Below are 21,480 nucleotides of genomic sequence, written 5' to 3'. Positions count from 1 at the left end.
GGCCAGATTATGCGTATACGGCGCAACTGCACCTTGGATAGTGACTTTTACCCACAATCGGATATTATTAAGAATCGTTTTATAGAAAAGGGGTACAATGAAGCATCTCTGAACAAAACAGTATCGGAAATAGCTAAAATTTCCCGAGATGAATGTCTAGAAAATAAATTGCAAGACAAGGCTCCCTGTCAAGAATGGGGATTCATCTCAGACTTCCATGCCCAGTATAAAGAAGTGGAAACGATATTAAATCGTCACTGGCATGTCCTATGTCTTGATAAAACGTTAGGACAGGTGTTGCCATCTCGTCCTTCATTCATATACAGAAAAGCCCCCAACTTTGGAGATCAGGTAGTGAAGAAAGTGTTGAATCCCCCCAAAAAAACAGAAACTTTCTGGAATAGGGACGGGTTTTTTTCATGTAGAAGGTGCCAACCCTGTATGAAGCAAAATAGCCTAATTAGAGGTATGACCGAGTTCATATCCACAGGGAATAACAGGTTAATGGTAATAAAAGATTTTATTACATGTAGCTCCACGCACGTGGTATACGTACTACAGTGCCCATGTGGGCTCATGTATGTGGGAAGAACTAAAAGGACCCTAAGGAAACGCATATCCGAACATATGTACAATATAGAAATCGGATTTAGTGATCACAGCGTGTCTCTTCATTTTAAAAAACATCACAACAGAGACCCATCTCTACTAAAATTCTGGGGAGTTGATAGAGTTCACCCTAATTGGCGTGGATCAAATATGGTCCGCGAAGTGTCCAAAAAAGAATCCCAATGGATATATCGGATGAACACTCTGACTCCTAATGGGTTAAACGTTGAATTAGACGTTAATTGTTTTATAAGTGATTTTTAAAGCTGTTTTAAAGGGGTCTTAATATCCAGATTACGTGAATAACAACTTTTCTACTACTAATACTTTTAGCACTAAACCTGTTTAATTACCAACTTTTATTACCAACTTTTAATCATAGAACTTTTTTATGATAATTTTTATTACAGTCATGTTCGGAAATATTGGGGTCTTATTGGTCACCCTCGATTAGTATTACTGTGTCAGGTGACTAGACATTGAATTTATGAGTCGCACAGGCACTTTTCATTAAGGTGATAGTACCCTGACGTTAAGAGAAGGGATTAGTTGCATTTTACATTCTATATTTTATATTTTATATTTTATATTATGTAGATGACAAATAGGAAATATCATTATTTTATGCAGGTTGTTAGTATACGTGGAAGTCAGATTTTAATACGTGAATTTTTATCATAATGAGTTAATTAACGGAGACAGGCAGCAAGTTTGTTTAATTAGAATTTCAAATATATTATATCTTAGCCACATAAATATATAATGCCACATATACATGTACAATACATAAGCCACAACGTCGCATGTAAGGTAGATTGAGGATAGCGGCACTGGAAGTAGCCAATAATAGTCATAAAAAAAATTTCCGTCGCATCACAAAGATTGTACCGTGTATAACCCACTCATCGTATCAGCGATGGTTTTAATGGGAGGCTCGTGATGGACGGCTCGCCTCTTTCTGCATGAAGAGCTTGGGAATATAAGTCAGTGTCAGTTGAGGCTGTTGCTTGATCTTATTATCAGAAAAAATAGGAGACAGGCCATAAAAGGTTGCGAATCCTTTTTCTTTATACATCTCCTGTATAATAAAGTTTATCGTTTAAACTTGAAGTATCTAGATCAACGTGACGGGAATCCCCTCGTTTAAAGAAACACAAGTGATTGGGATATATGCGCCGGATTTTGTAAACATCATGATTGTTAGCATATCAGCACATTATCAGAAATCCGACATGGCCATATTGGTAGAGTGTGTGAGGGTAATAAGATCGTTTGTGGTTTTTATCTGTAATTTTGTTTTCATCTCTCCTGAGGTTTTAATCTAATTTCTGGGATTTTTTAAACTTATATATTTTTCAATTTATTTTTTGAATTCTTCCAATTCTTAATATTTCGTTTGTTAAAAATTTTTTCTGTGTAATGAAATGGTTCCCTTAAAAACATCGTTTATGAAAGCCTATGACAGGTATTCTGTCAAAGAGAGCAACGTACATAATATAGATAGATTAACCGCTATACATTTATACATGTCCACGAAGGGTTAATACCGCACGTATTTAAGTGTAGTCAGGACTGATTGCCCCCACCCTCAGATGATGTCAATACGACGAAACGCGTCAGGGTGGTAGCACACGTTCGCAGCATAGAGGAACTGACAGGAGGGAGGAAGAGTCGCACAGCTTTAACCGTGAACTACTAAGTGGTGACGGCCATTAGCGGCTGATGCTATTATTTCCCCTGAGACTGTGATTAAGAACTATGCACGCTGAGTGAACCAATGCTTTAAAGAATTAACTTTGTGTGAGTGCAACATTTTTATTTAAATAAATTGTGTTTTCATAAGACAGTATTACGCTATGTTTGTTTCCCGTAATTGCTTCTTTCGGAGATCTTGAATCACCCGGCACTTATGCAGTGGATGGGATCCAGCCGATGAGTAACATCTGAGATCCCGTGTAACCAAGCACATCCGATCGTGTATGCAGTGGATGGGATCCAGCCGATGAGGAACATCTGAGAGCCCGCGTATCTAAGCACATCCGACCGTGTATTACCTAGTGCAGACGAACCGGATGAAATCGAGCGGATGAGGAGCATTTTCGAAGAGCCTATGTAACCAGGCATATCTGGTAAGAGCATTACTAAGGGGGGGTCACCCCAGTCTTGAGATTGTACCCCAGCAAATTCGTGACCACTGTTTTTTCATATTAAGGGAGGATTGCATCGTACACTCCTCTTGATTTATACCAGGACATTCTATTTTTGTTTTGGCTATTAATTTTATTGTCTGTGGATGGACTGAAATAGACATACTGTTTCAATTCGTTTCCTGAAACTATCCTAAGTACTCAGTACAATTTAGATATATGGACAGTGTTCATGGACAATATTGTGATTGTATGGTTACATTTGGGAAGATAGAAATATTCTTTCCATAGAACAATAGGTTGCACTAGCGCAATTTGTATATTATTTCTTTTCTTTTATTTGAATATTATGCGCTGTTTTTTCTACGGGTGAATTGATTTATCCATCCACCTCGCAGATTTTTGTTTAAAAAATCAATAAATCTTATTGCGTTTTTGTTTACCAAAAATATGTAGAAGAATACATATCGGCCTAAACTAAGGAAAAAAATGTTTTTATATATTTTTAGGGGATATTTATTATAGCAAAAAGTAAAGAATGCGTTTTTTTCAAAATTGTCGCTTTGTTTGTAGCACAAAAAATAAAAACTGCAGGGCTGATCAAATACCACCAAAAGAAAGCTCTATTTGTGGGGGGGAGAAGGATGTCAATTTTGTTTGGGAGCCATGTCGCATGACCGCGCAATTGTCAGTTAAAGCAACGCAGTGCCGAATCGCAAAAAGTGCTCTGGTCAGGAAGGGGGTAAATTCTTCTGGGGCTGAAGTGGTTAAAATAAAAAAAAAATAAAAAAATAATAATAAAAAAGTCATATTGTGTTTGTGTGCACTACAATTAAGTTTGGTGTATTTTTTTTGACTGGAAATTTGCATTATATAAAAGTTGCCAATATCCTATGACCTAAACAATGGGAACATTACCATTTTATTCCCCAGGGTCTATCTCTGGGGATTTTAACTAATACTAAGGCCTCTTTCACACGGGGTGGATCAGTAATGATCCGCCCCGTGAAGATCCGCTCGCTCAGCGGGGATCGCTCCGTTGTCCCCGCTGAGCTGGCTGCGGACAGGGCGGTCTCCGCACACTGTGCAGGGACCGCCCTGTCAGCTCTCCGCTCTCCTCTATGGGGATCGGATGAGCACGGACCGTGTGTCCGTGTTCGTCCGATCCGCTCTGCAGACGGATAGAAAAATAGGATTTTCCTCCGTCTGCAGAATCGGACTGTTGCGGAGGCGGACTAAATCGGGTGTCTGCGGATGCTCATCCGCAGACACCCGCTATCCCATAGGGATGAATGGATGTCCGTATTTCATCCGCAAATGGATGGATGAAATACGGACATACCATCAGCATGTGTGAAAGGGGCCTTATGCCACAAATTTTACATCTGTGGGGGGAAAACAAACAAAAAACAAAACAAAAAACAAACAAACAGCTTTGGCAGTGAAAGGTGTCATTAAAAAGGTTACATTTTCAGCAGCCAGTTAAGCAGAAACTCATTTTTGTTAAACAGAGCGTCATACCATAAAAAATAAATGCAAATAAAAAATAAAATAAAAAGGGGGGTCAGATGAATCAGACTTTTTAAAAAACAAACAAAAAATAAATAAAAAATAAAAAAAAAAAAAGCAGAAAAGCAGTAGATGCTGGTGTAAGTGTGTGTATGGAGATATTATATATAAATAAAATATAGATCCCAATAGTCAGCAGGAAATTGCTATAGAGCAAATAAGTTAGTGGTTGATCATACTAATTGGTTTTTTAGTGTTTGATACAACATACCTCTTCTGAGCCATCTTTTGGTTTCATGAGATTAGCATTTAAAATACCAATGGCCACTCCCTGATCTGTTTTCCAGTGCTCTTTGTGTACATCACCAAACAAGAACAGAGATACATATGTATCAAAATTTTTCAAGTCATTCAGCCTCCAAATACTAAATGTTTTGCCCTGTAAAGAAAAAACGAAACCAAATCAAATAGGTGATTGTTTGAAAATGTTGATGCACACGCTTAAAGCATTTGTTAACCGAAAAAACCTGATTCTGTTCATTTAAAGCATGTTACCTCCCCCCCTCCCCATATAAAATCACCCCATGCATGCTGTAATATACCAATAAGTGTCCCTGTGTTATGTAAAAACCTTAGTTAGACTTACCGGTAATGGTATTCCTACGAGTCTTTCAGGACAGCACCTGGGGAGAGCGGAGCTCCACCCACTTTCCCAGGAAACACTGCAGTCAGTTTTCTTTATAGACCGGACACTTCCACCATGGCCTCAGTTGTTCATAGAGTACCTCCAGCCATGTTGAAATTAGGGTGGGTCATTGGCACTGTCCTGAAAGACTCGTAGAAATTCCCTTACCGGCAAGTCTAACTAAGGTTTTCTTCCTTCGTCTTTCAGGACAGCACCTGGAGATAAGAGTATTTACTATAGGGTGGGACCACCGCCTGAAGGACTTTCCTGCCGAACAATTGTTCCGATGCTTACAGATCGGACCCGGAGAAGCCCCTGCTCGTTCCACCCAGGACGTTGTTACTGCCCGTGTTCAATGGGCCACTACCCCCGCGGGAGCATCTGCCTCTGAAGCTCTATAGGCTTCACTGATGGTCGGCTACTTAATAGGGTTGAGACTAGTTTGTCCGACAAGCCTTTCCTTTTTAGGATGTGCTCCACAGTAACCAGCCTGTCAGTCTGAGGTGCTCGATATTGGGATGTTGAAGGGGTCCCCGAGTTAGGTCTCTCTGCAGTGGAAAAAAACCCAGTGGGGTTCCACCACCATCCTCTGCACAGTTGAAAACCAGGCCCTCTTGGGCCAGAAAGGAGCCACTAGAATCATACTCGTGGCCTCTCTTTTCAAATGATCCCGTTGGTATTAAAGAATCTGCAAAGGGGGGGGTAAGGTGTAGCACTAGGGGAAGTTCCACGGCTGTGCTAGTGCATCCAATCCGCTTGCTTAGTCTTGCCTGTTCAGTGAAAAATAAGCCTCCACCTTTGTGTTGGTTTGGGATGCGAACAGATCTGAGGAGCTCCCCATCTCTCTATTATTCTCTGGAATACCTCAGAGTTCAGGCTCCATTCCGATTCTAGTATGCTTTCTCTGCGCAGAAAATCTGCTACTAGATTCAGATCTCCCTTTAGGTGCACCGCTGTTAGGGATGTCAAGTTGCTTTCTGCCCAGGACAGAATCTGAAGGGCAGAGGATAGTAGCACCCTGCTTCTCGTGCCTACTTGCCTTGTTAAATGAGCCACTCCTGTGGCGTTGTCCGACAACACTTGAACATGGTGACCTTGGACTAGATCCTCAAAGGCCCATAAACCTAGAAGAATAGCCCTTAGCACCCTCCAATTGGAGGATCTCTTGGTTTCCTTGTTTGTCCATGTCCCTTGACCCATCTGCCCTTCCAGATGGGCGCCCCAACCCCAGGAACTTGCGTCTGTTAATCTCCTCTCTACAGGAAAACATCAGAGTAGGCCCTTGACCAAGTTTGAGAGACTCCTCCACCACCAGAGCTTCCTCTGAACCTGAGGGAGCATTCTGATCCCCATAGGACCAATTCCCCAGAATTGCCTGTTGGAGATCCCTTGCATGGAGACATACCCATTGTACTGCTGCTATTGATGCTGTGAGGAGTCCTAATACTGACATAGCTGCTCTGATAAAGATTGGCAGGTTTGTCTGGGTCTTTTATGGCATTTTGGACCTGCTCTATTTTTTTTCTCCGGGAGAAAGATTCTTTACTGTATGGAATTAATGGTATATCCCAGAAATGTTACTGTCCGAGACGGGATCATGTTTGACTTCTCCTTGTTTATGATCCAGCCGAGACCTTCCAAGTGTCTGTCTCCCTCAGATCTTTCTCTAATAGATCCCTTGTTTGGCAAATAGCAGGAGGTCGTCTAGATATGGTACAATCAATATTCCTTTTACTCCGAGGGGAGCTAAGGCCTTTGCTATAATCTTTGTGAATATCCTTGGCGAGGACGACAGCCCAAAGGGGAAGGGCTCTGAATTGAAGACGTGAGATTGAGTCTCCTATCTTGACCGCAAGCCTTAGGTATTTCTGCGATACTGGTGAGGTAGGCACATGGAGATACGCATCCTTCAGATCTATGGATGCCAAAAAACAGCCTGGGGTCAGGCGAACTTTCACTGAAAAGATGGTGTCCATCCTGAACTTCTTGTACCCGATTGATCTGTTTAGTATCTTCAGGTTCAGAATCAATCTGAACTTCCCTGAAGGTTTCCTTACTATACATGCAAATTGCACCGTTGTCCTTACTCTTTTGGGGGGGGGGGGGGGGGGGGGACAGTTATGATCACCCTTTGTTGGATCAATTCCTGTAGGATGGATGTCATTGCTAAAGATTTCTCTAGGTCTCAGGAGCCTGAGTTACGTAAAAATTAAAAGGGACTGGTCATTGTCATCCACTGTGGGAAAAAAGGCTTGCAGCCTTGCTCCCACAGTCGGAGGACTGTCACTGTTTTTTTTGTGTTTTGGTTGGGGGACGAAACAGTACCTCAGACTTGCCACACCTCTTTGGGACCTCCAGGGTTTTTTGTAACCTGTCTCTTTCGTGTTCTGGGTTTTGCGAAAAACACACAAAAAAAATTTACGCTGCGGGATCACCTTCTTCTTTACTGGGAAGGCCTTCTTCTCATCGGCCGTTCTATCAAGTACGGCTTCAAGATCAGGACCGAACACTAAATCTCCCTCAAATGGTAGACCACATAGTTTTGTTTATGAGCCTGTATCCGCTGACCTTGTTTTAACCCATTGAACCCAATGAGTTTACCAAGGCTGAGGATCTGGCTGACATTTTTACAGATTCATTGGAGGCATCTGCTATGTTCCCCACTGCTTTTTGTAGTACTGGCAGTGTATCCAATAGGTCCTTACCGGGAGTTCCTGCTTCGATATGGGTTTTCAACTGTTCAAGCCATTACTCTAGATTCCTGGCCACCACAGTTGAGGTCATAGCTGGCTTTAAGTCTGCTAAGGTTGAATCCCAGGTTTTCTTTAATAGGGAGTCTGCCCTTTTATCCATGGCATCTTTTAGGATACCCATATCCTCAAACACAAGGTCTGTGTTCCTTGATACTTGAGAAAAAGCTGCATCAAGCTTTGTTTTTTTTTATTCCAGACTTGAGAGCTACCCTCTTCGAAAGGAAATCTCCATTTGAGGGATTTGGAAAAGAAGAGAGCCCTCTCTGGGTCCTTCCATTCTCTTTTTACTGTCTCCGATAGAAACTTATGTACTGGAAATAGCCAATGCCTCACTTCACCCATGCCTTGGAACATTTTGTCGTGCAATGACAACTGGGTTTTAACCTCTTTGATATTCAAAGTTGTGTGGATAATCTTTAAAAAGATCATCCACTTCATCTAAGACCCCGTTAGAAATAGCGCCTGCAATCCGCCCTAAAGAAGCTGCACCATTGTCTGTAATGTGAAAGCCCGAGGGCTTTCACACTACAGTGGTCCGCTGACAGGACGTCAGGGAAAAGTCCTGCTAGTAGCTTCTTTGGAGCGGTGTGTTTACCGCTCCTCCACCACTGCTCCCCATTGAAATCAATGGGGCAGCGCTGTAATACTGCCGGCAAAACGCAGCTATTGCGGCATATTGCTGGCAGTTTTAACCCTTTCTCGGCCACTAGCTGGGGGTAAAAGTGTCCCGCTAGCAGCTGAAATGCGCCGCAAATCCAGCGGTAAAACGCCGCTAAAAATAGCGCCGTTTTACCGCTGATGCTATGGGCGGTGTGGTCTGAAAAGGGGTCTAAAGGATAATTTATAGCGTGAAGAAGAAACCTCTCTCTTCATCCTCTTCTTCCCCAGAATCTGGGGAAACACTTCACTCTTCATCCTCTGAGTCACTGCCCCCTCTGGATGCAGAAACAGGCTAATGAGAACAGGGCTGAACTGAGCTGCCTTTAGGTTGTGTAGCTGGGCGCTTACCCAGATAGGAATGGAACGTCTCAAACGTGTCCGCCAGTTCCTTCCGGAAGGAGCTTAATAATTCTCCTTGTTGAGTAGCAGGTGTAGCTGGGGAAGTTTCCTCCTTAACTAGATCTGCTATACAGGACCTGCCTAACACCTTAGTCCAGGACTCTCCAAGTACATTTTTGCAGGACAGGCATTTCCTTTTAGGAGGAGGGGAGGAAGGTTTAGTCTTTTCTTTAACTTTCTGAAATGCACGTTAATTTAGGTCTGGTTTTGGTGTATCTACACAAAACATATAGATAAACAGTAACCACTTGAACGTAAAACATAACCTGCTGCCAAATAGAGGAGCTAACCCTTCAGCCCCTGTGTTTGATACCGCAGCTACTAGTGAATACCCCCCAGAGTCACTTTTCTAACAGACCAAACATTCTCCCTAGTACCCAACAATCCAGGGAGAGTGGTGCAGGCTCGCCTATCTCCCCACATGGGAGTAAGGGAGGGAAAAAATACAGGACCCATAGAATAATGTACAGAGACCACTGTCCCTGCTTACCTGGGCCTGGGTGGTGTGAGTGGCTCCTGCCACCACCGTTTGTTCCTCCTCCATGCTGGAGGCTAGAATGGCATTCAGTTGCTTTTATTTGAATTTCCCAGTCCGCTCGCCACCGTGAGGGCTGGAAATGACACCGGCAAGAAGACGCCGCCCCTTCGTCCTGCATTCCAGCGGCCGGAACTGGAAGCTGTGTTGTACCGCCGAAAATCCCGCCCCCGGCCAGAATGATGCACTTGTCATCGGGACCTGGAAAGCATGGAGGTCTGGGGATAGAGTAGACGCCGCACAATATATACAATTTTTCCTTCTAGCCTGTGCCGCCGGTCTGAGAAGAGCAGGGACCTTGACCAGCCTGACCCTTGCCGGGTATGAAGAGTAGGAGACGCCGGAGCACCCCCCTCGCGTAAGGGAGGATGCTGGGCTGGCCTGCTGACAAAAACAACCTTACAGGTATGCCCCATACTCTCCCCACCTGGACAAAGCATAGCACACCCCTGGTTCCCTGCAGCGCTTCCACCATGGCAGAGGAAACACTACAACTGAGGCCATGGTGGAAGTGTCCGGTCTATAAAGAAAACTGACTGCAGTGTTTCCTGGGAAAGTGGGTGAAGCTACACTCTCCAGGTGCTGTCCTGAAAGACGAAGGGAGAAAAATATTATCTGTATCCATATCTGTGCGGCTCCCAGCAATCTCTCTCTCGAAGTCAGCAGACGTGCTCGGCCCTGCCCACTGGAACTTTGAGCCGTAAAGTGAAGAGTGCTCATAGAGTCAGCTGAGCGATGGGAGCCACGCTGATATAGATACAGGTAAGCATAATTTTTACATAACCCAGGCACATTTCTTGATATATTACAGTGTGAATGGGATGATTTTATATAAATGGGTTAATCACTTTAATGGAATGATTTGTGGGATTACAATCAAGGCCCCTTTGACATGATTGGATCCGCCTGAAAAATGGACAGGCGGATCTTATCGGGCCACCCTCGATTTCTATGGGCAGGCGGATGTCAGCGGATAGGTGTCCGCTGACACCCGCCCACCATCCGATAAGATCCGAAAACAGACGGATGGCGAAATATCCGCCATCCATCCAGTGGATCGGATTAAAAAAAAAAAAAAATGAATGGACAGGCGATCGGTTTTCACCTGATCGCCTCATAGAGGACAGCGGGGCTGCAGAGATGGACCTGTCATCCACCTGCTCAATGGGGATCAATGCAGTGATCCCCCATTGAGCTAGCAGAGTCTGTCCAACGGATCCGCCCCATGTGAAAGGGGCCTAATAGCCAAGTAAGCAGAAGGGTGTGTTCCCTTAATAAGCAAGCTAGGGATATGAAGGTAAAATACAACATGATTAAGTTAGAGTTTCCAAGATAGACAAAAGAAAAAAAAATGTAAATTAAAAATCCCCTAACTCAATTGCATAATTAAAATACGCCATAAAAGGAGCACCACAAACTCAATCCTAATGAAACAGACCTAGGAACAGAAAAATGCTTGTAGTTTTAGAGAACGGTTATCTTACATTATTAGAGCTTTGAGGAGTAACCTTCTTGACAATTACACCAAACGTAACCCAATCTTGGTCCTCCAACTTTTCTGTTGTAATTTTGTTCTGTAATTGGAAGAGTTTGATCAGCTTTCGTCCACTCATTTTTCTCTCCATTTCTAAAGATGACACCCGGGGTTTCCTGATTTTGTGTAAAATAGAAATTACATACGCAAAGCAACATAAGTAGGAAAAAAAAACTGTAGACATTAGAATTAGTCTTTAAATGGGTGCCAGTACAGGATGGTTTAAAGTATCACTAAGGGGAAAGTTTTTCTTTAATTTTGGATAACTGGACAGGTTTTTATTGCCATCCGTGTGTTTGTTAGGGAGATTCACCCTATTTGTCCTGTTTACTGTTATCAAGAGTGATAGAAAATCCCACACCCCAAATGGATGGAGACACTAGTTCTTGTGTCCCTGGAGACAACCAAAATTCCCTGGAGGGATTCCATCTAACTTTCTGATTTGGCTATAAGACAGGAAGTGAAAGGAAAAAATCTCCAAAAAAAGTCACAGAAAGTGAGGGAAAAACAAAAGTGAGGGTGCGGGGGAGGGGGTTGGATTTTATAACATGCATTTTATTTTTTTTATGAATAAAGTGCTAAAATGTACATAGCACAGATAAGCACAAAGGGTGGCCATATACAGCCTCTTATTTAGAAGCTATGCCCCTCGATTCTAAACATTGGTTACAGGTAGTTTCTAAAAATAAAAAAAGGGATGCCTTTGGTGGTTAGAGGTGCTTTTTTCATATACCCAGTGAAGTGAATAGCATATTATACACAGAGATGAAAAATCCTCCTACGTAAGTTTTGCAGTCTTCTCTTGTCTACAACCCTTCAAAAGAGCACAATTGTGATAAAATCCTCCATCTGTGAGGAGTACAGAGGAGGGGATGGAGAGCTGCAGTTACAGCTCTTATACACTGTATGAGAGCCGATTGGTGGAAAGGAACCCCCCCCGCCCCTCTACATAGGCAGAGCAATGAAGGAACATGCAAAGCTGTATTCTAAATAGACAAGCTGTGTGCGCATCTCCTTCCTGACACAAATTTTAGCTCATGTGTTGGGAAAACGTCTCAGAAGTGACACATGCCGATAACTGAGGAAAGAAGCATCAGAAAGAAACACAAAAGGTTAACAACCACGTTAACCAAAAGACATCTATGGACGTCCTCCAGTGATCGTTCTTTCTGCAAGTCCCCTGCGGTGCGCATCGGTACAGATCTGCCATCACTGTGTCCTTTAGGCCCCATGAGTGTAGAGACGCTGAGTGTATCGTTTTCAGGCAGAAAAATCGTGTGATTTTGCAGTGGTTTTTACCGCGTTTTGCCACAATTTTGTGCAGGGCAAATGGTCACCAATGTAAAAAGAAGAAAAACGCCCAAATCTGCCCGATTCAAGCGACAAAAAAGGGTCCAGAACTTGTTTGAGCTTCAGGCAACTTGGAGTGGAGATGTGAACCATCGCCATAGAGAATAATGGCCTTTTTCCCCCCTCAAGCGTTTTGTAGCTTCAGGCTTCAAGCTACAAAATGCTCAGGTGTGAACGGGGCCTCACTGTTCAGTCACACTGGCCTTTTAGCATGTGACGAGCTGTGGCCAATCACAGTGTAAAACTATATTTTTTTCGTTTTTGTTATAATATCTCCCAATTAAATAAAAAAAATAAAAATAAAAAATTATTTCAGTTTAAGCCGCTATGTATTATTCTACATATTTTAGGTAAAAAAAAACAAAAAACCCCTGAAATAAGCGCATATTGATTGGTTTGCGCAAAAGTTATAGCATCTAAACTATGGGAAAAAAATTTTTGTAATGGCAGTGATCTGCGATTTTTAGCAGGACATTGCTACGGACAGATCAGACACTTGAGTTTTTTAGGACCACTGACATTTATACAGCGATCAGTGCTATAACTATGCACTGATTACTGTATAAATGTTACTGGCAGGGAAGGGTTAAATGTGTGTTCCCTAGGGGTGTTCCAACTGTGGGGAATTGGACTGACTAGGGGAGGAGACATTGTTGTTCCTACTTAGCAGGAATGATAGGTCTCCTCTCCCCTGACAGAACAAGGATTTGTGTGTTTACACACACAAATCCCTCTGACGGCTCTGAAAGGTAACCCCGCACCCATACAGGGTTTCGCGCAGTGGTGCCATTGTGCCACAGTAAATGTGAAAGAGCCGGTCGGGAATCGGTTAAAGCAACGCAGTGGAAAAAGTGCTCTGGTCATTAAGGAGGTAAATCCTTCTGGGGCTGAAGTGGTTTAAAAAAAAAAAAAAAAAAAAAAAATGTATATATATATATATATATTTAATTACAATATAATTATTTTTTCCCCCCTTTAAAATATTTGGTCTTTTTTCGTTTTGGTTAGCAAAAAAAAAAAACAGCGCTGAAAATTGGCCTGGTCGAGGGGGGTGCCCAGTCTGCTGGACTGCATATAAGTGCATAGGCATAAATATATAAAAAACAAAACAAAAAAAAACACCTTTTGTACAAGCAGAAGAGAAGTGGGCTACAATTTCACTAAATAAGGTTCACATTGGTTGCATGAAGGTTTTCCAATGGGTCTAGTCACCTGAACAGGGGCATGTAAGCTATTCATATATGCAGTGAACTATGAGGTTGAGTTACTAAAACTGGAGGGAGTGCAAAATCTGGTGCAGCTGTGCATAGAAACCAATCAGCTTCCAGGTTTTATGGTTATAGCTTAATTGAACAAGCTGAATTTAGAAGCAGATTGGCTACCCATACACAGATGCACCCGATTTTGTACTACCCAGTTTTAGTAAATCAACCCTTATGTCATAAATACTCAAATTAGGAAGATAATATACCATAGGGAGGGGGTTATATTTCTCCATTTTAAGGAGAATAAATTAGTGGTAGAGAAAAACCAGATCAAAACCGTTATCCCAGATCCTGACTTATTATACCTGAGTCGTAGTCCGGAGAATTTTTCAACAGACACCTGTTGGCTGGAAGGGGGTCTGCTTGGGGCAGGCTGAGATGAGACTACTGCTGCAGGGCTAGTTTTATCAACAGGTTTTCCAGTCGGAGATGAAATTGGAATTTTCTTCTGTGGTGGGCTATTATTCTCTGCAGTACAAAAAAGAAAAACGTATTAGCACAAATCTTAGAATTCAAGGAAGAGAGAATGCAATGTATAACTATGTGATGTTCTTACCAGACATTGGCAGCTTTCTTTTAGCAGTATCCTGATTTTTCATACATGAGGTAGATGGACCAACAAGTTGAGCAGCAAAGGTACTGGACTCTTGCATAGGTTTAAAATTCCTCTCTTTTAAAGTACCGCATTGTGATTTTGGTGCTATAAGCAAATATTTTCATGAGAGCAAGAAACATTTCAGGCGAAAATTTGATAAATAGCAGCATTTACAAGTATCAAAAATCAAAATCACAACTACTTGTTATACAGTACATATGGAGAATTGCTCCAGTGCCTCAGTCTCTCATTCCACACATTAGTGGTTTTGATTGAATTCAATGCTTCTGCATTCTGTAAACCCGTTGATGGCCTTACACTGAAATCAATTGGAGTTTAGACCATTCACGCAAGAAGGCAAGATGAAAGGACTGGGCAGGTTTTTAGGAGAGAACGGGGATGGGCTTTAAATTAGAACACCTTTTTTTTTTTTTTTTTTAAGGTGTTCTTGCCATAGTGATAATTAGATCACAAAGACACCAAGTGAAGGAACATCTTCCAAATGGAATGAGTTACAACAATTTGACATTTTCAAAGCCTTTGTAAAGAGTTTAACTAGAGATGCACTTACTTTCTTAAAGTGAATGTAAACCCTCTCCTATACCCAGTGAAGTGAACATCCTCAGATGATACAGAGAGATGAAACAAATCTCCCTACACAAGTTTTACATGCATATCTGCTGTATTTCCCTTTCCACATTCAAGTGCAAATCATGTCATATGTCTTCCTCATTCAGTAGTGGGAATGGAATCTGAGCCCACACTGTGTGAGAGCCGATTGGAGGAAAGGCAACCCCCCCCCCCCCCCCCCCCACACACATAAGCAGAGGAAGAAGGAACTTTTAGAGCTGCAGCTTGAATAGACAAGCTCTCTGCTTATGTAGCTCTAAGCTCCCACCCAAACACAAATTTACAGCTGCTGTTACCTAGTGTTGGAGAGCTTGTCAGAAGTTATCATACTGATAACAGAAGAACGGAGCAACAGAAAGACACAGCACTCAGAGCTTTGGAGAGAGATAAGTAAACGCTACATATATGCGCCCAGGTCAGATTTCATGAACGGGGTTTACATACAATTTAACTATGTTTTAGAGCATTAAACTGTAATGGGATTAGGGATCTGAAATCTCCATTTAGCAGGAATGTTTTCATATGATCCATGCTGCAGCTCAATTAACAGAAATGCTGCCCCATTGGTGTTCCAGGCATCCATTTTGTTTCCACAATATAACACCTTCTTGGGGAAAACTTTAAGCTCAGACCACAATGTTTAATCACCAGGATAAGGATCCCCATTTTTATAGTCATCGAGTCTAATGGCATTGAAAATTACAATCACATGGCAAAAAAAAAAGAAAGAGAAAGATCCCTATACTTATGCAAAGCTTTGAGAACTGTGCCTATTACCTTATAAATTACATTGTTTAAAAGCACAGGATGTGATAGTTCTGCTGCAAACTCAGAATGTGTATTGGTGCATCAGTCTGACATATGTTTTTGCACAGATGATCGGAACTTTTTCTGACAGAAAAAGAGAACCTGCTCTCAATCTTTTGCTGGCTGGAATTCTGCCCGCAAAAGTCCGATGGAGCCTACATACGGTCGGAATTTCTGACCAAAAGCTCACATCTGACTTTTGCTGGCAGAATTTCTGATCATGTGTATGGGGCTTAACAGATGTTTTTCTTCAAACTGGGCAGTGGTATACAAGACAGAAGACCAAAACCCAGCAATATGACAGTTGTGAATATTCTACCCTTTTTGCCAAGCTATGTATTCCAGCATTTATACATTGTATGATACAATATTATAGTTCATTAGATCTCTCGTTCCATAAAACCGGATAATTACACAAATCCAATAAATCAAATGAAAGTGCACAAATCACCTGTTATCCTCATGTTTTTGGCTGGCAATTTCCTTGGCAATGCCGTGCTTGGTGGCTGAGCAATCCCAGTATGCTGAAGCTGTTCCTGTAGCCTTCTCATTTGCTCCTGCATCTTCTGTAGCTCCTCTTAACAGAAAATAGTATGTCACTACCACCATTAGGGTTAGATGAACTGAGCAGGTCTGCACTGCCTGACATCAGTCATTGCTCCAAACAATCTTCCATATTGATAAACAAACATTCTATAGACTATGCTTGATATATATAGATATATATATATAGATATATATATATATATAAACAAAAAAAAAACAAAAAAAAACACACACACTATGGTCAGAAGCAAGTAAAGCATAGCCACAGTCGATGCACAGGCCAAGCTCTATAGACACACAGTGTGACTTGGCTCTGTCCCCACTTCCTCCTTGCAGCATTTGACTGAAAGCAGCAGAAGCCAAATGGGAGTGGGGGGGGATGGACAGAAAGTTGTAAAGCGTTTACCTTAAATTCAGGCAATGCATTAAAAGGTAAAAAGAAAAAAAAGCCAGGGCTAAACATTTTAGGGTATTAAAGTGCAGCGAAACTGTAAACAACCGTTATGGGGGGGCAGTTACCTACTCCCGCACTTTCAGTTTAATCGCTGTAGCAATCAGAGTAAAAGCTCGGTCCACCCTCTTTCCCCCCACAGCCTTCCGGGACACATCACAGGTCCCGGAAGACTTATGGGACCATTCACATGCATAGTTGTAAGCCTGCTGCGAAGAAGCTTGCGTCTGGACCCAAAGCAGATTGAAGAATCAGATTGGGTGAGGATAGAGCTGGAACCAGGGGCAGGTAAAGTGCAGCTACCAGTATCCTTAAAAGTTACATTTCCCATGGTTTGAATGTCTACTGGGATGTGGAGGGACAGAGAGAGATTACATTTAAAATGTTCAAATATTTTTATTTTTCCTTTTTATAAATAAATTGACATTTGTGTTGTAAACTATTGCAATGCCATTCTAGCAGTCTTGCTTCCGTGCGCCGTCGCATCCGTGTGTGAAAGCGAGGCTTGGCTGACTTTGTTTTGCCATTTAATTGTGATGACAGGAAGCGTTTCCAATGCCCCAGAAGATGTCCAATCGTGACAAAACCAGTCGGACGAGGAGACGCTATACTAGTCACAGCGACTTTTTTTTTAAAGGTATTCATGCTGCAGTTGTTTTTAAACATTTGATGCACCTTCTGTTTAGTGCATGTATTTTAATAAACACCTTAAAAAGGTTTTTACACTATTGAAGGCCCCATTTATTTATTTGGGATGTTGCTTGGCTGATATGAGGCTTTGATTTTGCTGCGGGAGGAACGGCTGGAGAGTCATGTACTGTCTGCACTACTTCCTTATTGATGCATGGAGCCAATATATCCCAAAGCGCATTTGACCTTCCATAACAGAGGGTCCACACTGTGGGGTAAGAGTACATCCTGACTATATATTGGGGATGCCACTTGGTGGAGGATATCGTTGAATTCCATTTGCAGTAGAACTTTATATGGCACCTGTGTTCTTATTTGATCTGTTGGAACTATAGATCAACTGTTGGACTTTGTTCACACAATCTACATAGCGCAACCTTTTCCGTTTTACAATATTTGTAGCTGCAGATTTTAAAATTTTTTTGGGGGAGACTTGAGCTCCTCTTTAAGGGTGGTCTATATGTTTACAAAGATCACACTTCTAGACTAGAAAACAATAACACAACATTTTAGTTGAGCACTATTTACAATAAGAAGAAAGGACTGCATATAGTCTAAGGCAGGCATGTCCAAAGTCCGGCCCGGGGGTCCGGTTTTGAACGGCCCGCCTGGTAATCTAAACATATATATCTTTTGTGGCCCCCCGACGATCTCCCAGCGCCGGGGCCACAAAAGATATATAGTCTGGCTGCATTGGAGATAGAAGGCTGTATGAGCGCCGTGCACACAGGAGTATTTCCTGTTCACACGGCAGCCTCTGTAATAGGAAGTCCCATCTCCGCCATTGGACGACTGTTCTGTCCATCAAAGGAGGTGGGACTTTCTCTTAAAGAGGCCGCTGTGTAAACAGGAGATTCTCCTGTTCTTTGGCGCTCGTCCAGCCCCCTCCAAGGCTGCACTGATGGCAATGGTAAGTACATTCCTGGCTAATGGTGGCTGCATTCCTGGCAATAGTGAGTGAAATCCTGGCAATGGTGGCTACATTACTGGCTAATAGTGAGTGAAATCCTGGCAATGGTGGGGGCTGCATTCCCGGCAATGGTGGGCACGCAGATGGGCATTGACCCTTATTTTGCTTCACAGTTTTTTATTTAAAATTTTAAGGTTTTTTTCCTGAAACTTCCCTCTTATTCGCCAATAAATACGATATATCCAAATAACACGCCCGAGCTCCTCTCTTCAACACACACAGCCACAAAGGCAAGAGAATTCTTGTTGGGCCCTGTATTAGTGTTCGAACAAACACACTTAGACCGAATTTTTATGGTTCAAAGAATGTCAGGCAAAATGGTCGGCCCTTGTGCATGTTCACTTCATCAAATCTGGCCCTCTTTGAAAAAAGTTTGGAAACCCCTGGTCTAAGGCCAGCCATACACGGTGCAAATTTCTTTCCTGCAACCATGGGTTGCAGGAAAGAAACAAGTACGGTTCACCCATAACCATAGACAGTGCTGGCTGAAGGGGATTCCCTCCTGCCGAGCCATTGCTCCCAGCGGGGGCACTAGCCATAATCTGAAGAGTATCCGGCAGGCTGATCATACCAAGCTGATCGATCAACCAACTTGGTACATTCAGCCTGCCCATTAGCGGTTCGAATCTTGGCCAGTCGAACAGCTTATGGACCGGCCTCACTCACAATACCCTGCTAAATTAAAAAAGCAAGACTAAGGGCATATTACATAAATACTAAACTACAGCTGCATGTGGTAGAATATATTCACATTTTGATAAGAAATGTACACGCAAGAAACAGTTCATCCTAAAACAATTCCACTTGTGGAAATAAGCAAAATGTACCTTCCAGTTCCTTTTTAGATTTTTCCTGAGTGGGTGAAGGGGATTGCGTATTGTTTGGAAGAGCAGGTTTATCATCTTCAAGATCTTCAATATCACCAAACAGTGTATTAAAATCTTCTTTCACCTGAGTCTCCTGCTCTTCAGCTGCACTGTCACTTTCATGGTAAGACCCTTCTTCATCGCCATCAAATAATTCATTATAAGCGTCAGGCTCATTTGAAGCATCAGAAAAGTGTGAATCACTGCTTTCAGCAGCTTCATTTTCCTCCAGCAAGGAAGTCAAAAGCTCCAAGTCAGCGTTATCTGGTGAGATGTACAGAGAACATTCATAGGATTGCTACTTAGACCATTATTTAAAACAATAGATAATATTTGTTGAAAGTCAGCTTTGTCCCTAGGCAAAAATCTCTGATCAAATTACTAATACCAATGACATGAAAGTTATGACAAATTGAAAAGCATAACTTCACACATTTACTATATCAAGCTGTCTGTCAATCTGAAGGATTTTCAAAATATTTGCACATGTACAAGTATTGCCAAATCTGAATTTCCCAGATAGTAAAATGTCCATGCTAAATTTCAACTTGGTATTTACAACGTGGAGGAGTCATTTACTACATGGACACAACAGTTATAGATTGAGTGTAGAACTCTTGCAGCATATATTGAATTCAACTTACTAAGGTAATTATCACATGTAGTGGGACACACAACTAACCATATATGAGTGCAGTACTGTGTCACCACAAATAGTTTGTCATAGTTTTCCACTACTGTGCAGTCAAGAAGATGTGGTCACTTAAAACTATTAATCTGGCAACAATGCTCAGAAATTGCATCTAAAAGGTGGGTGTATTTTTTTTTTTTTTTTTTTTTATAAAACCACAGTGCACTACATAAGTTACCACGCATTGTGGTTTTCTGCAACACACAAGTATTAGTAAGGTGTGTTGGGGTGTCATTAACAATAAATGGCACTGCAGTGGACGTGGGTTTGTGTGATGAGACAACGTGCTTGATGTTACACATGCTCCCACTTGGCACAAATGTGAACAGGGAATTATTTCTCCATTTTTTTTTCCAATTCTAATTTGTTTAGTTATAAATTTACAAGACCAACCTCTCACATACAAAGAGCTTAAAAAAAAAAAAAAAAAAAAAAGGAAAGGATACACCATCTGTTAAGGAATCAATTGACACTCTGAAATCTAAAGATAAACAAGTGTAGTACCCAATTAAAATGTCACACCACACATAATTGTCTGAATATATGATATAAGGATCGTGTGACTTCTACTCAAATATAAGACCTCATGCACACTAGACGTTAAAATAACGTTATAAAAAACACCAGTAGCTTTGCAGTGAGTTTTTTTTTACGTTTTTTGTAATAGCGTTTTTTTTTTTTTTCAATGGATCAAAAACGTTAAACGCTGGCGAGCCACATTTGAGCATTTATCAGCGTTTGACGTTAGATCATTTTTACAGCTGAAAAACTCCTCTTAGGACCCACTAGTTTTGGGGTTTTTTAAAGCCAAAAAATGTTGATAATAGCCTATGTGTGCATGGACATATAGGATAACATGATGGGGAGTTTTATTGACTGTAGAAAAAAAAAAAAAAACATCCAAAAAAAAACCTAATGTAATCCTTTCAGAAACATGAGCGTAATAATAAAGTTGGCCATAGATTTCTGGAAGCTCAGGTGGTTGGAACTGGTTATGTTTTGATCCATCTATGGGCAGGCTGATTGTACCCAAGTTGATCCATCAAACCAGCTATAGCCCCCAAGAGTAACCACTGCGCTGTCCTGGCAAGTACCACTCCCCCTCCTGAACGTGGTTCAGCTTCTGCACGGTCAGCTGAAAGCAGCCATTAGTAAATGTACTCCTGAGACCTAAAAAGACATATACAGTATCTCATAACAGTGGAGCACACCCCTCTCATTTTTGTCAATATTTTAGTATATTTTTTCTTCATGTGAACACTGAATAAATGACACTTTGCACAATGTAAAGTAGTGAGTGTACAGCTTGTATAACGGTGCCAATTTGCTGTCCCCTCAAAATAACTCACACATCCATTAATGTCTAGACCACTGGCAACAAGTGAGTACATCACTAAGTGAAAATGTCCAAATTGGGCCCAAAGTGTCAATTTTCTGTGTGGCCACCATTATTTTCCAGCACTGCCTTAACCCTCTTGGGCACGTAGCTCACTAGAGCTTCACAGGTTGCCACTGGGGTCCTCTTCCACTCCTCCATGGCGACATCACGGAGCTGGTGGATGTTATAAACCTTGCACTCCTCTACCTTCCATTTGAGGATACTCCACAGATGCTCAATAGGGTTTAGGTCTGGAGACATGCTTGGCCAGTCCATTACCTTAACCCTCAGCTTCTTTAGCAAAGCAGAGGAATGTTGTTTGGGGTTATGTTGGAATACTCCCCTGCGTCCCAGTCTCCAAAGGGAGGGGATCATGCTTGGCTTCAGTATGTCACAGTACACACAGTGTT

General features: G+C 41.9%; 1 protein-coding gene across 1 annotated transcript in view; it reads right to left on the bottom strand.

Moving 5' to 3' along the window:
* MCM10 (minichromosome maintenance 10 replication initiation factor) overlaps positions 1-21,480 on the bottom strand; it is an 83,684-nt gene that overhangs the window by 49,872 nt on the left and 12,332 nt on the right. Inside the window, exons 3-8 of the mRNA XM_077474106.1 lie at positions 18,963-19,265; positions 15,930-16,055; positions 14,003-14,146; positions 13,752-13,914; positions 10,782-10,947; positions 4,537-4,704 (exon numbers count right to left, since the gene is read on the bottom strand). Coding sequence (XP_077330232.1) covers positions 4,537-4,704; positions 10,782-10,947; positions 13,752-13,914; positions 14,003-14,146; positions 15,930-16,055; positions 18,963-19,265 — 1,070 coding nt within the window. The remainder of the gene's footprint in view (positions 1-4,536; positions 4,705-10,781; positions 10,948-13,751; positions 13,915-14,002; positions 14,147-15,929; positions 16,056-18,962; positions 19,266-21,480) is intronic.

Source organism: Lithobates pipiens, unplaced genomic scaffold (assembly GCF_037356315.1).
Source record: "Lithobates pipiens isolate NorthernLeopardFrog02 unplaced genomic scaffold, aLitPip1_a1.2 Scaffold_8, whole genome shotgun sequence".
NCBI classification, from domain to species: domain Eukaryota; kingdom Metazoa; phylum Chordata; class Amphibia; order Anura; family Ranidae; genus Lithobates; species Lithobates pipiens.
This window is presented reverse-complemented; position numbering and strand designations above follow the sequence as displayed.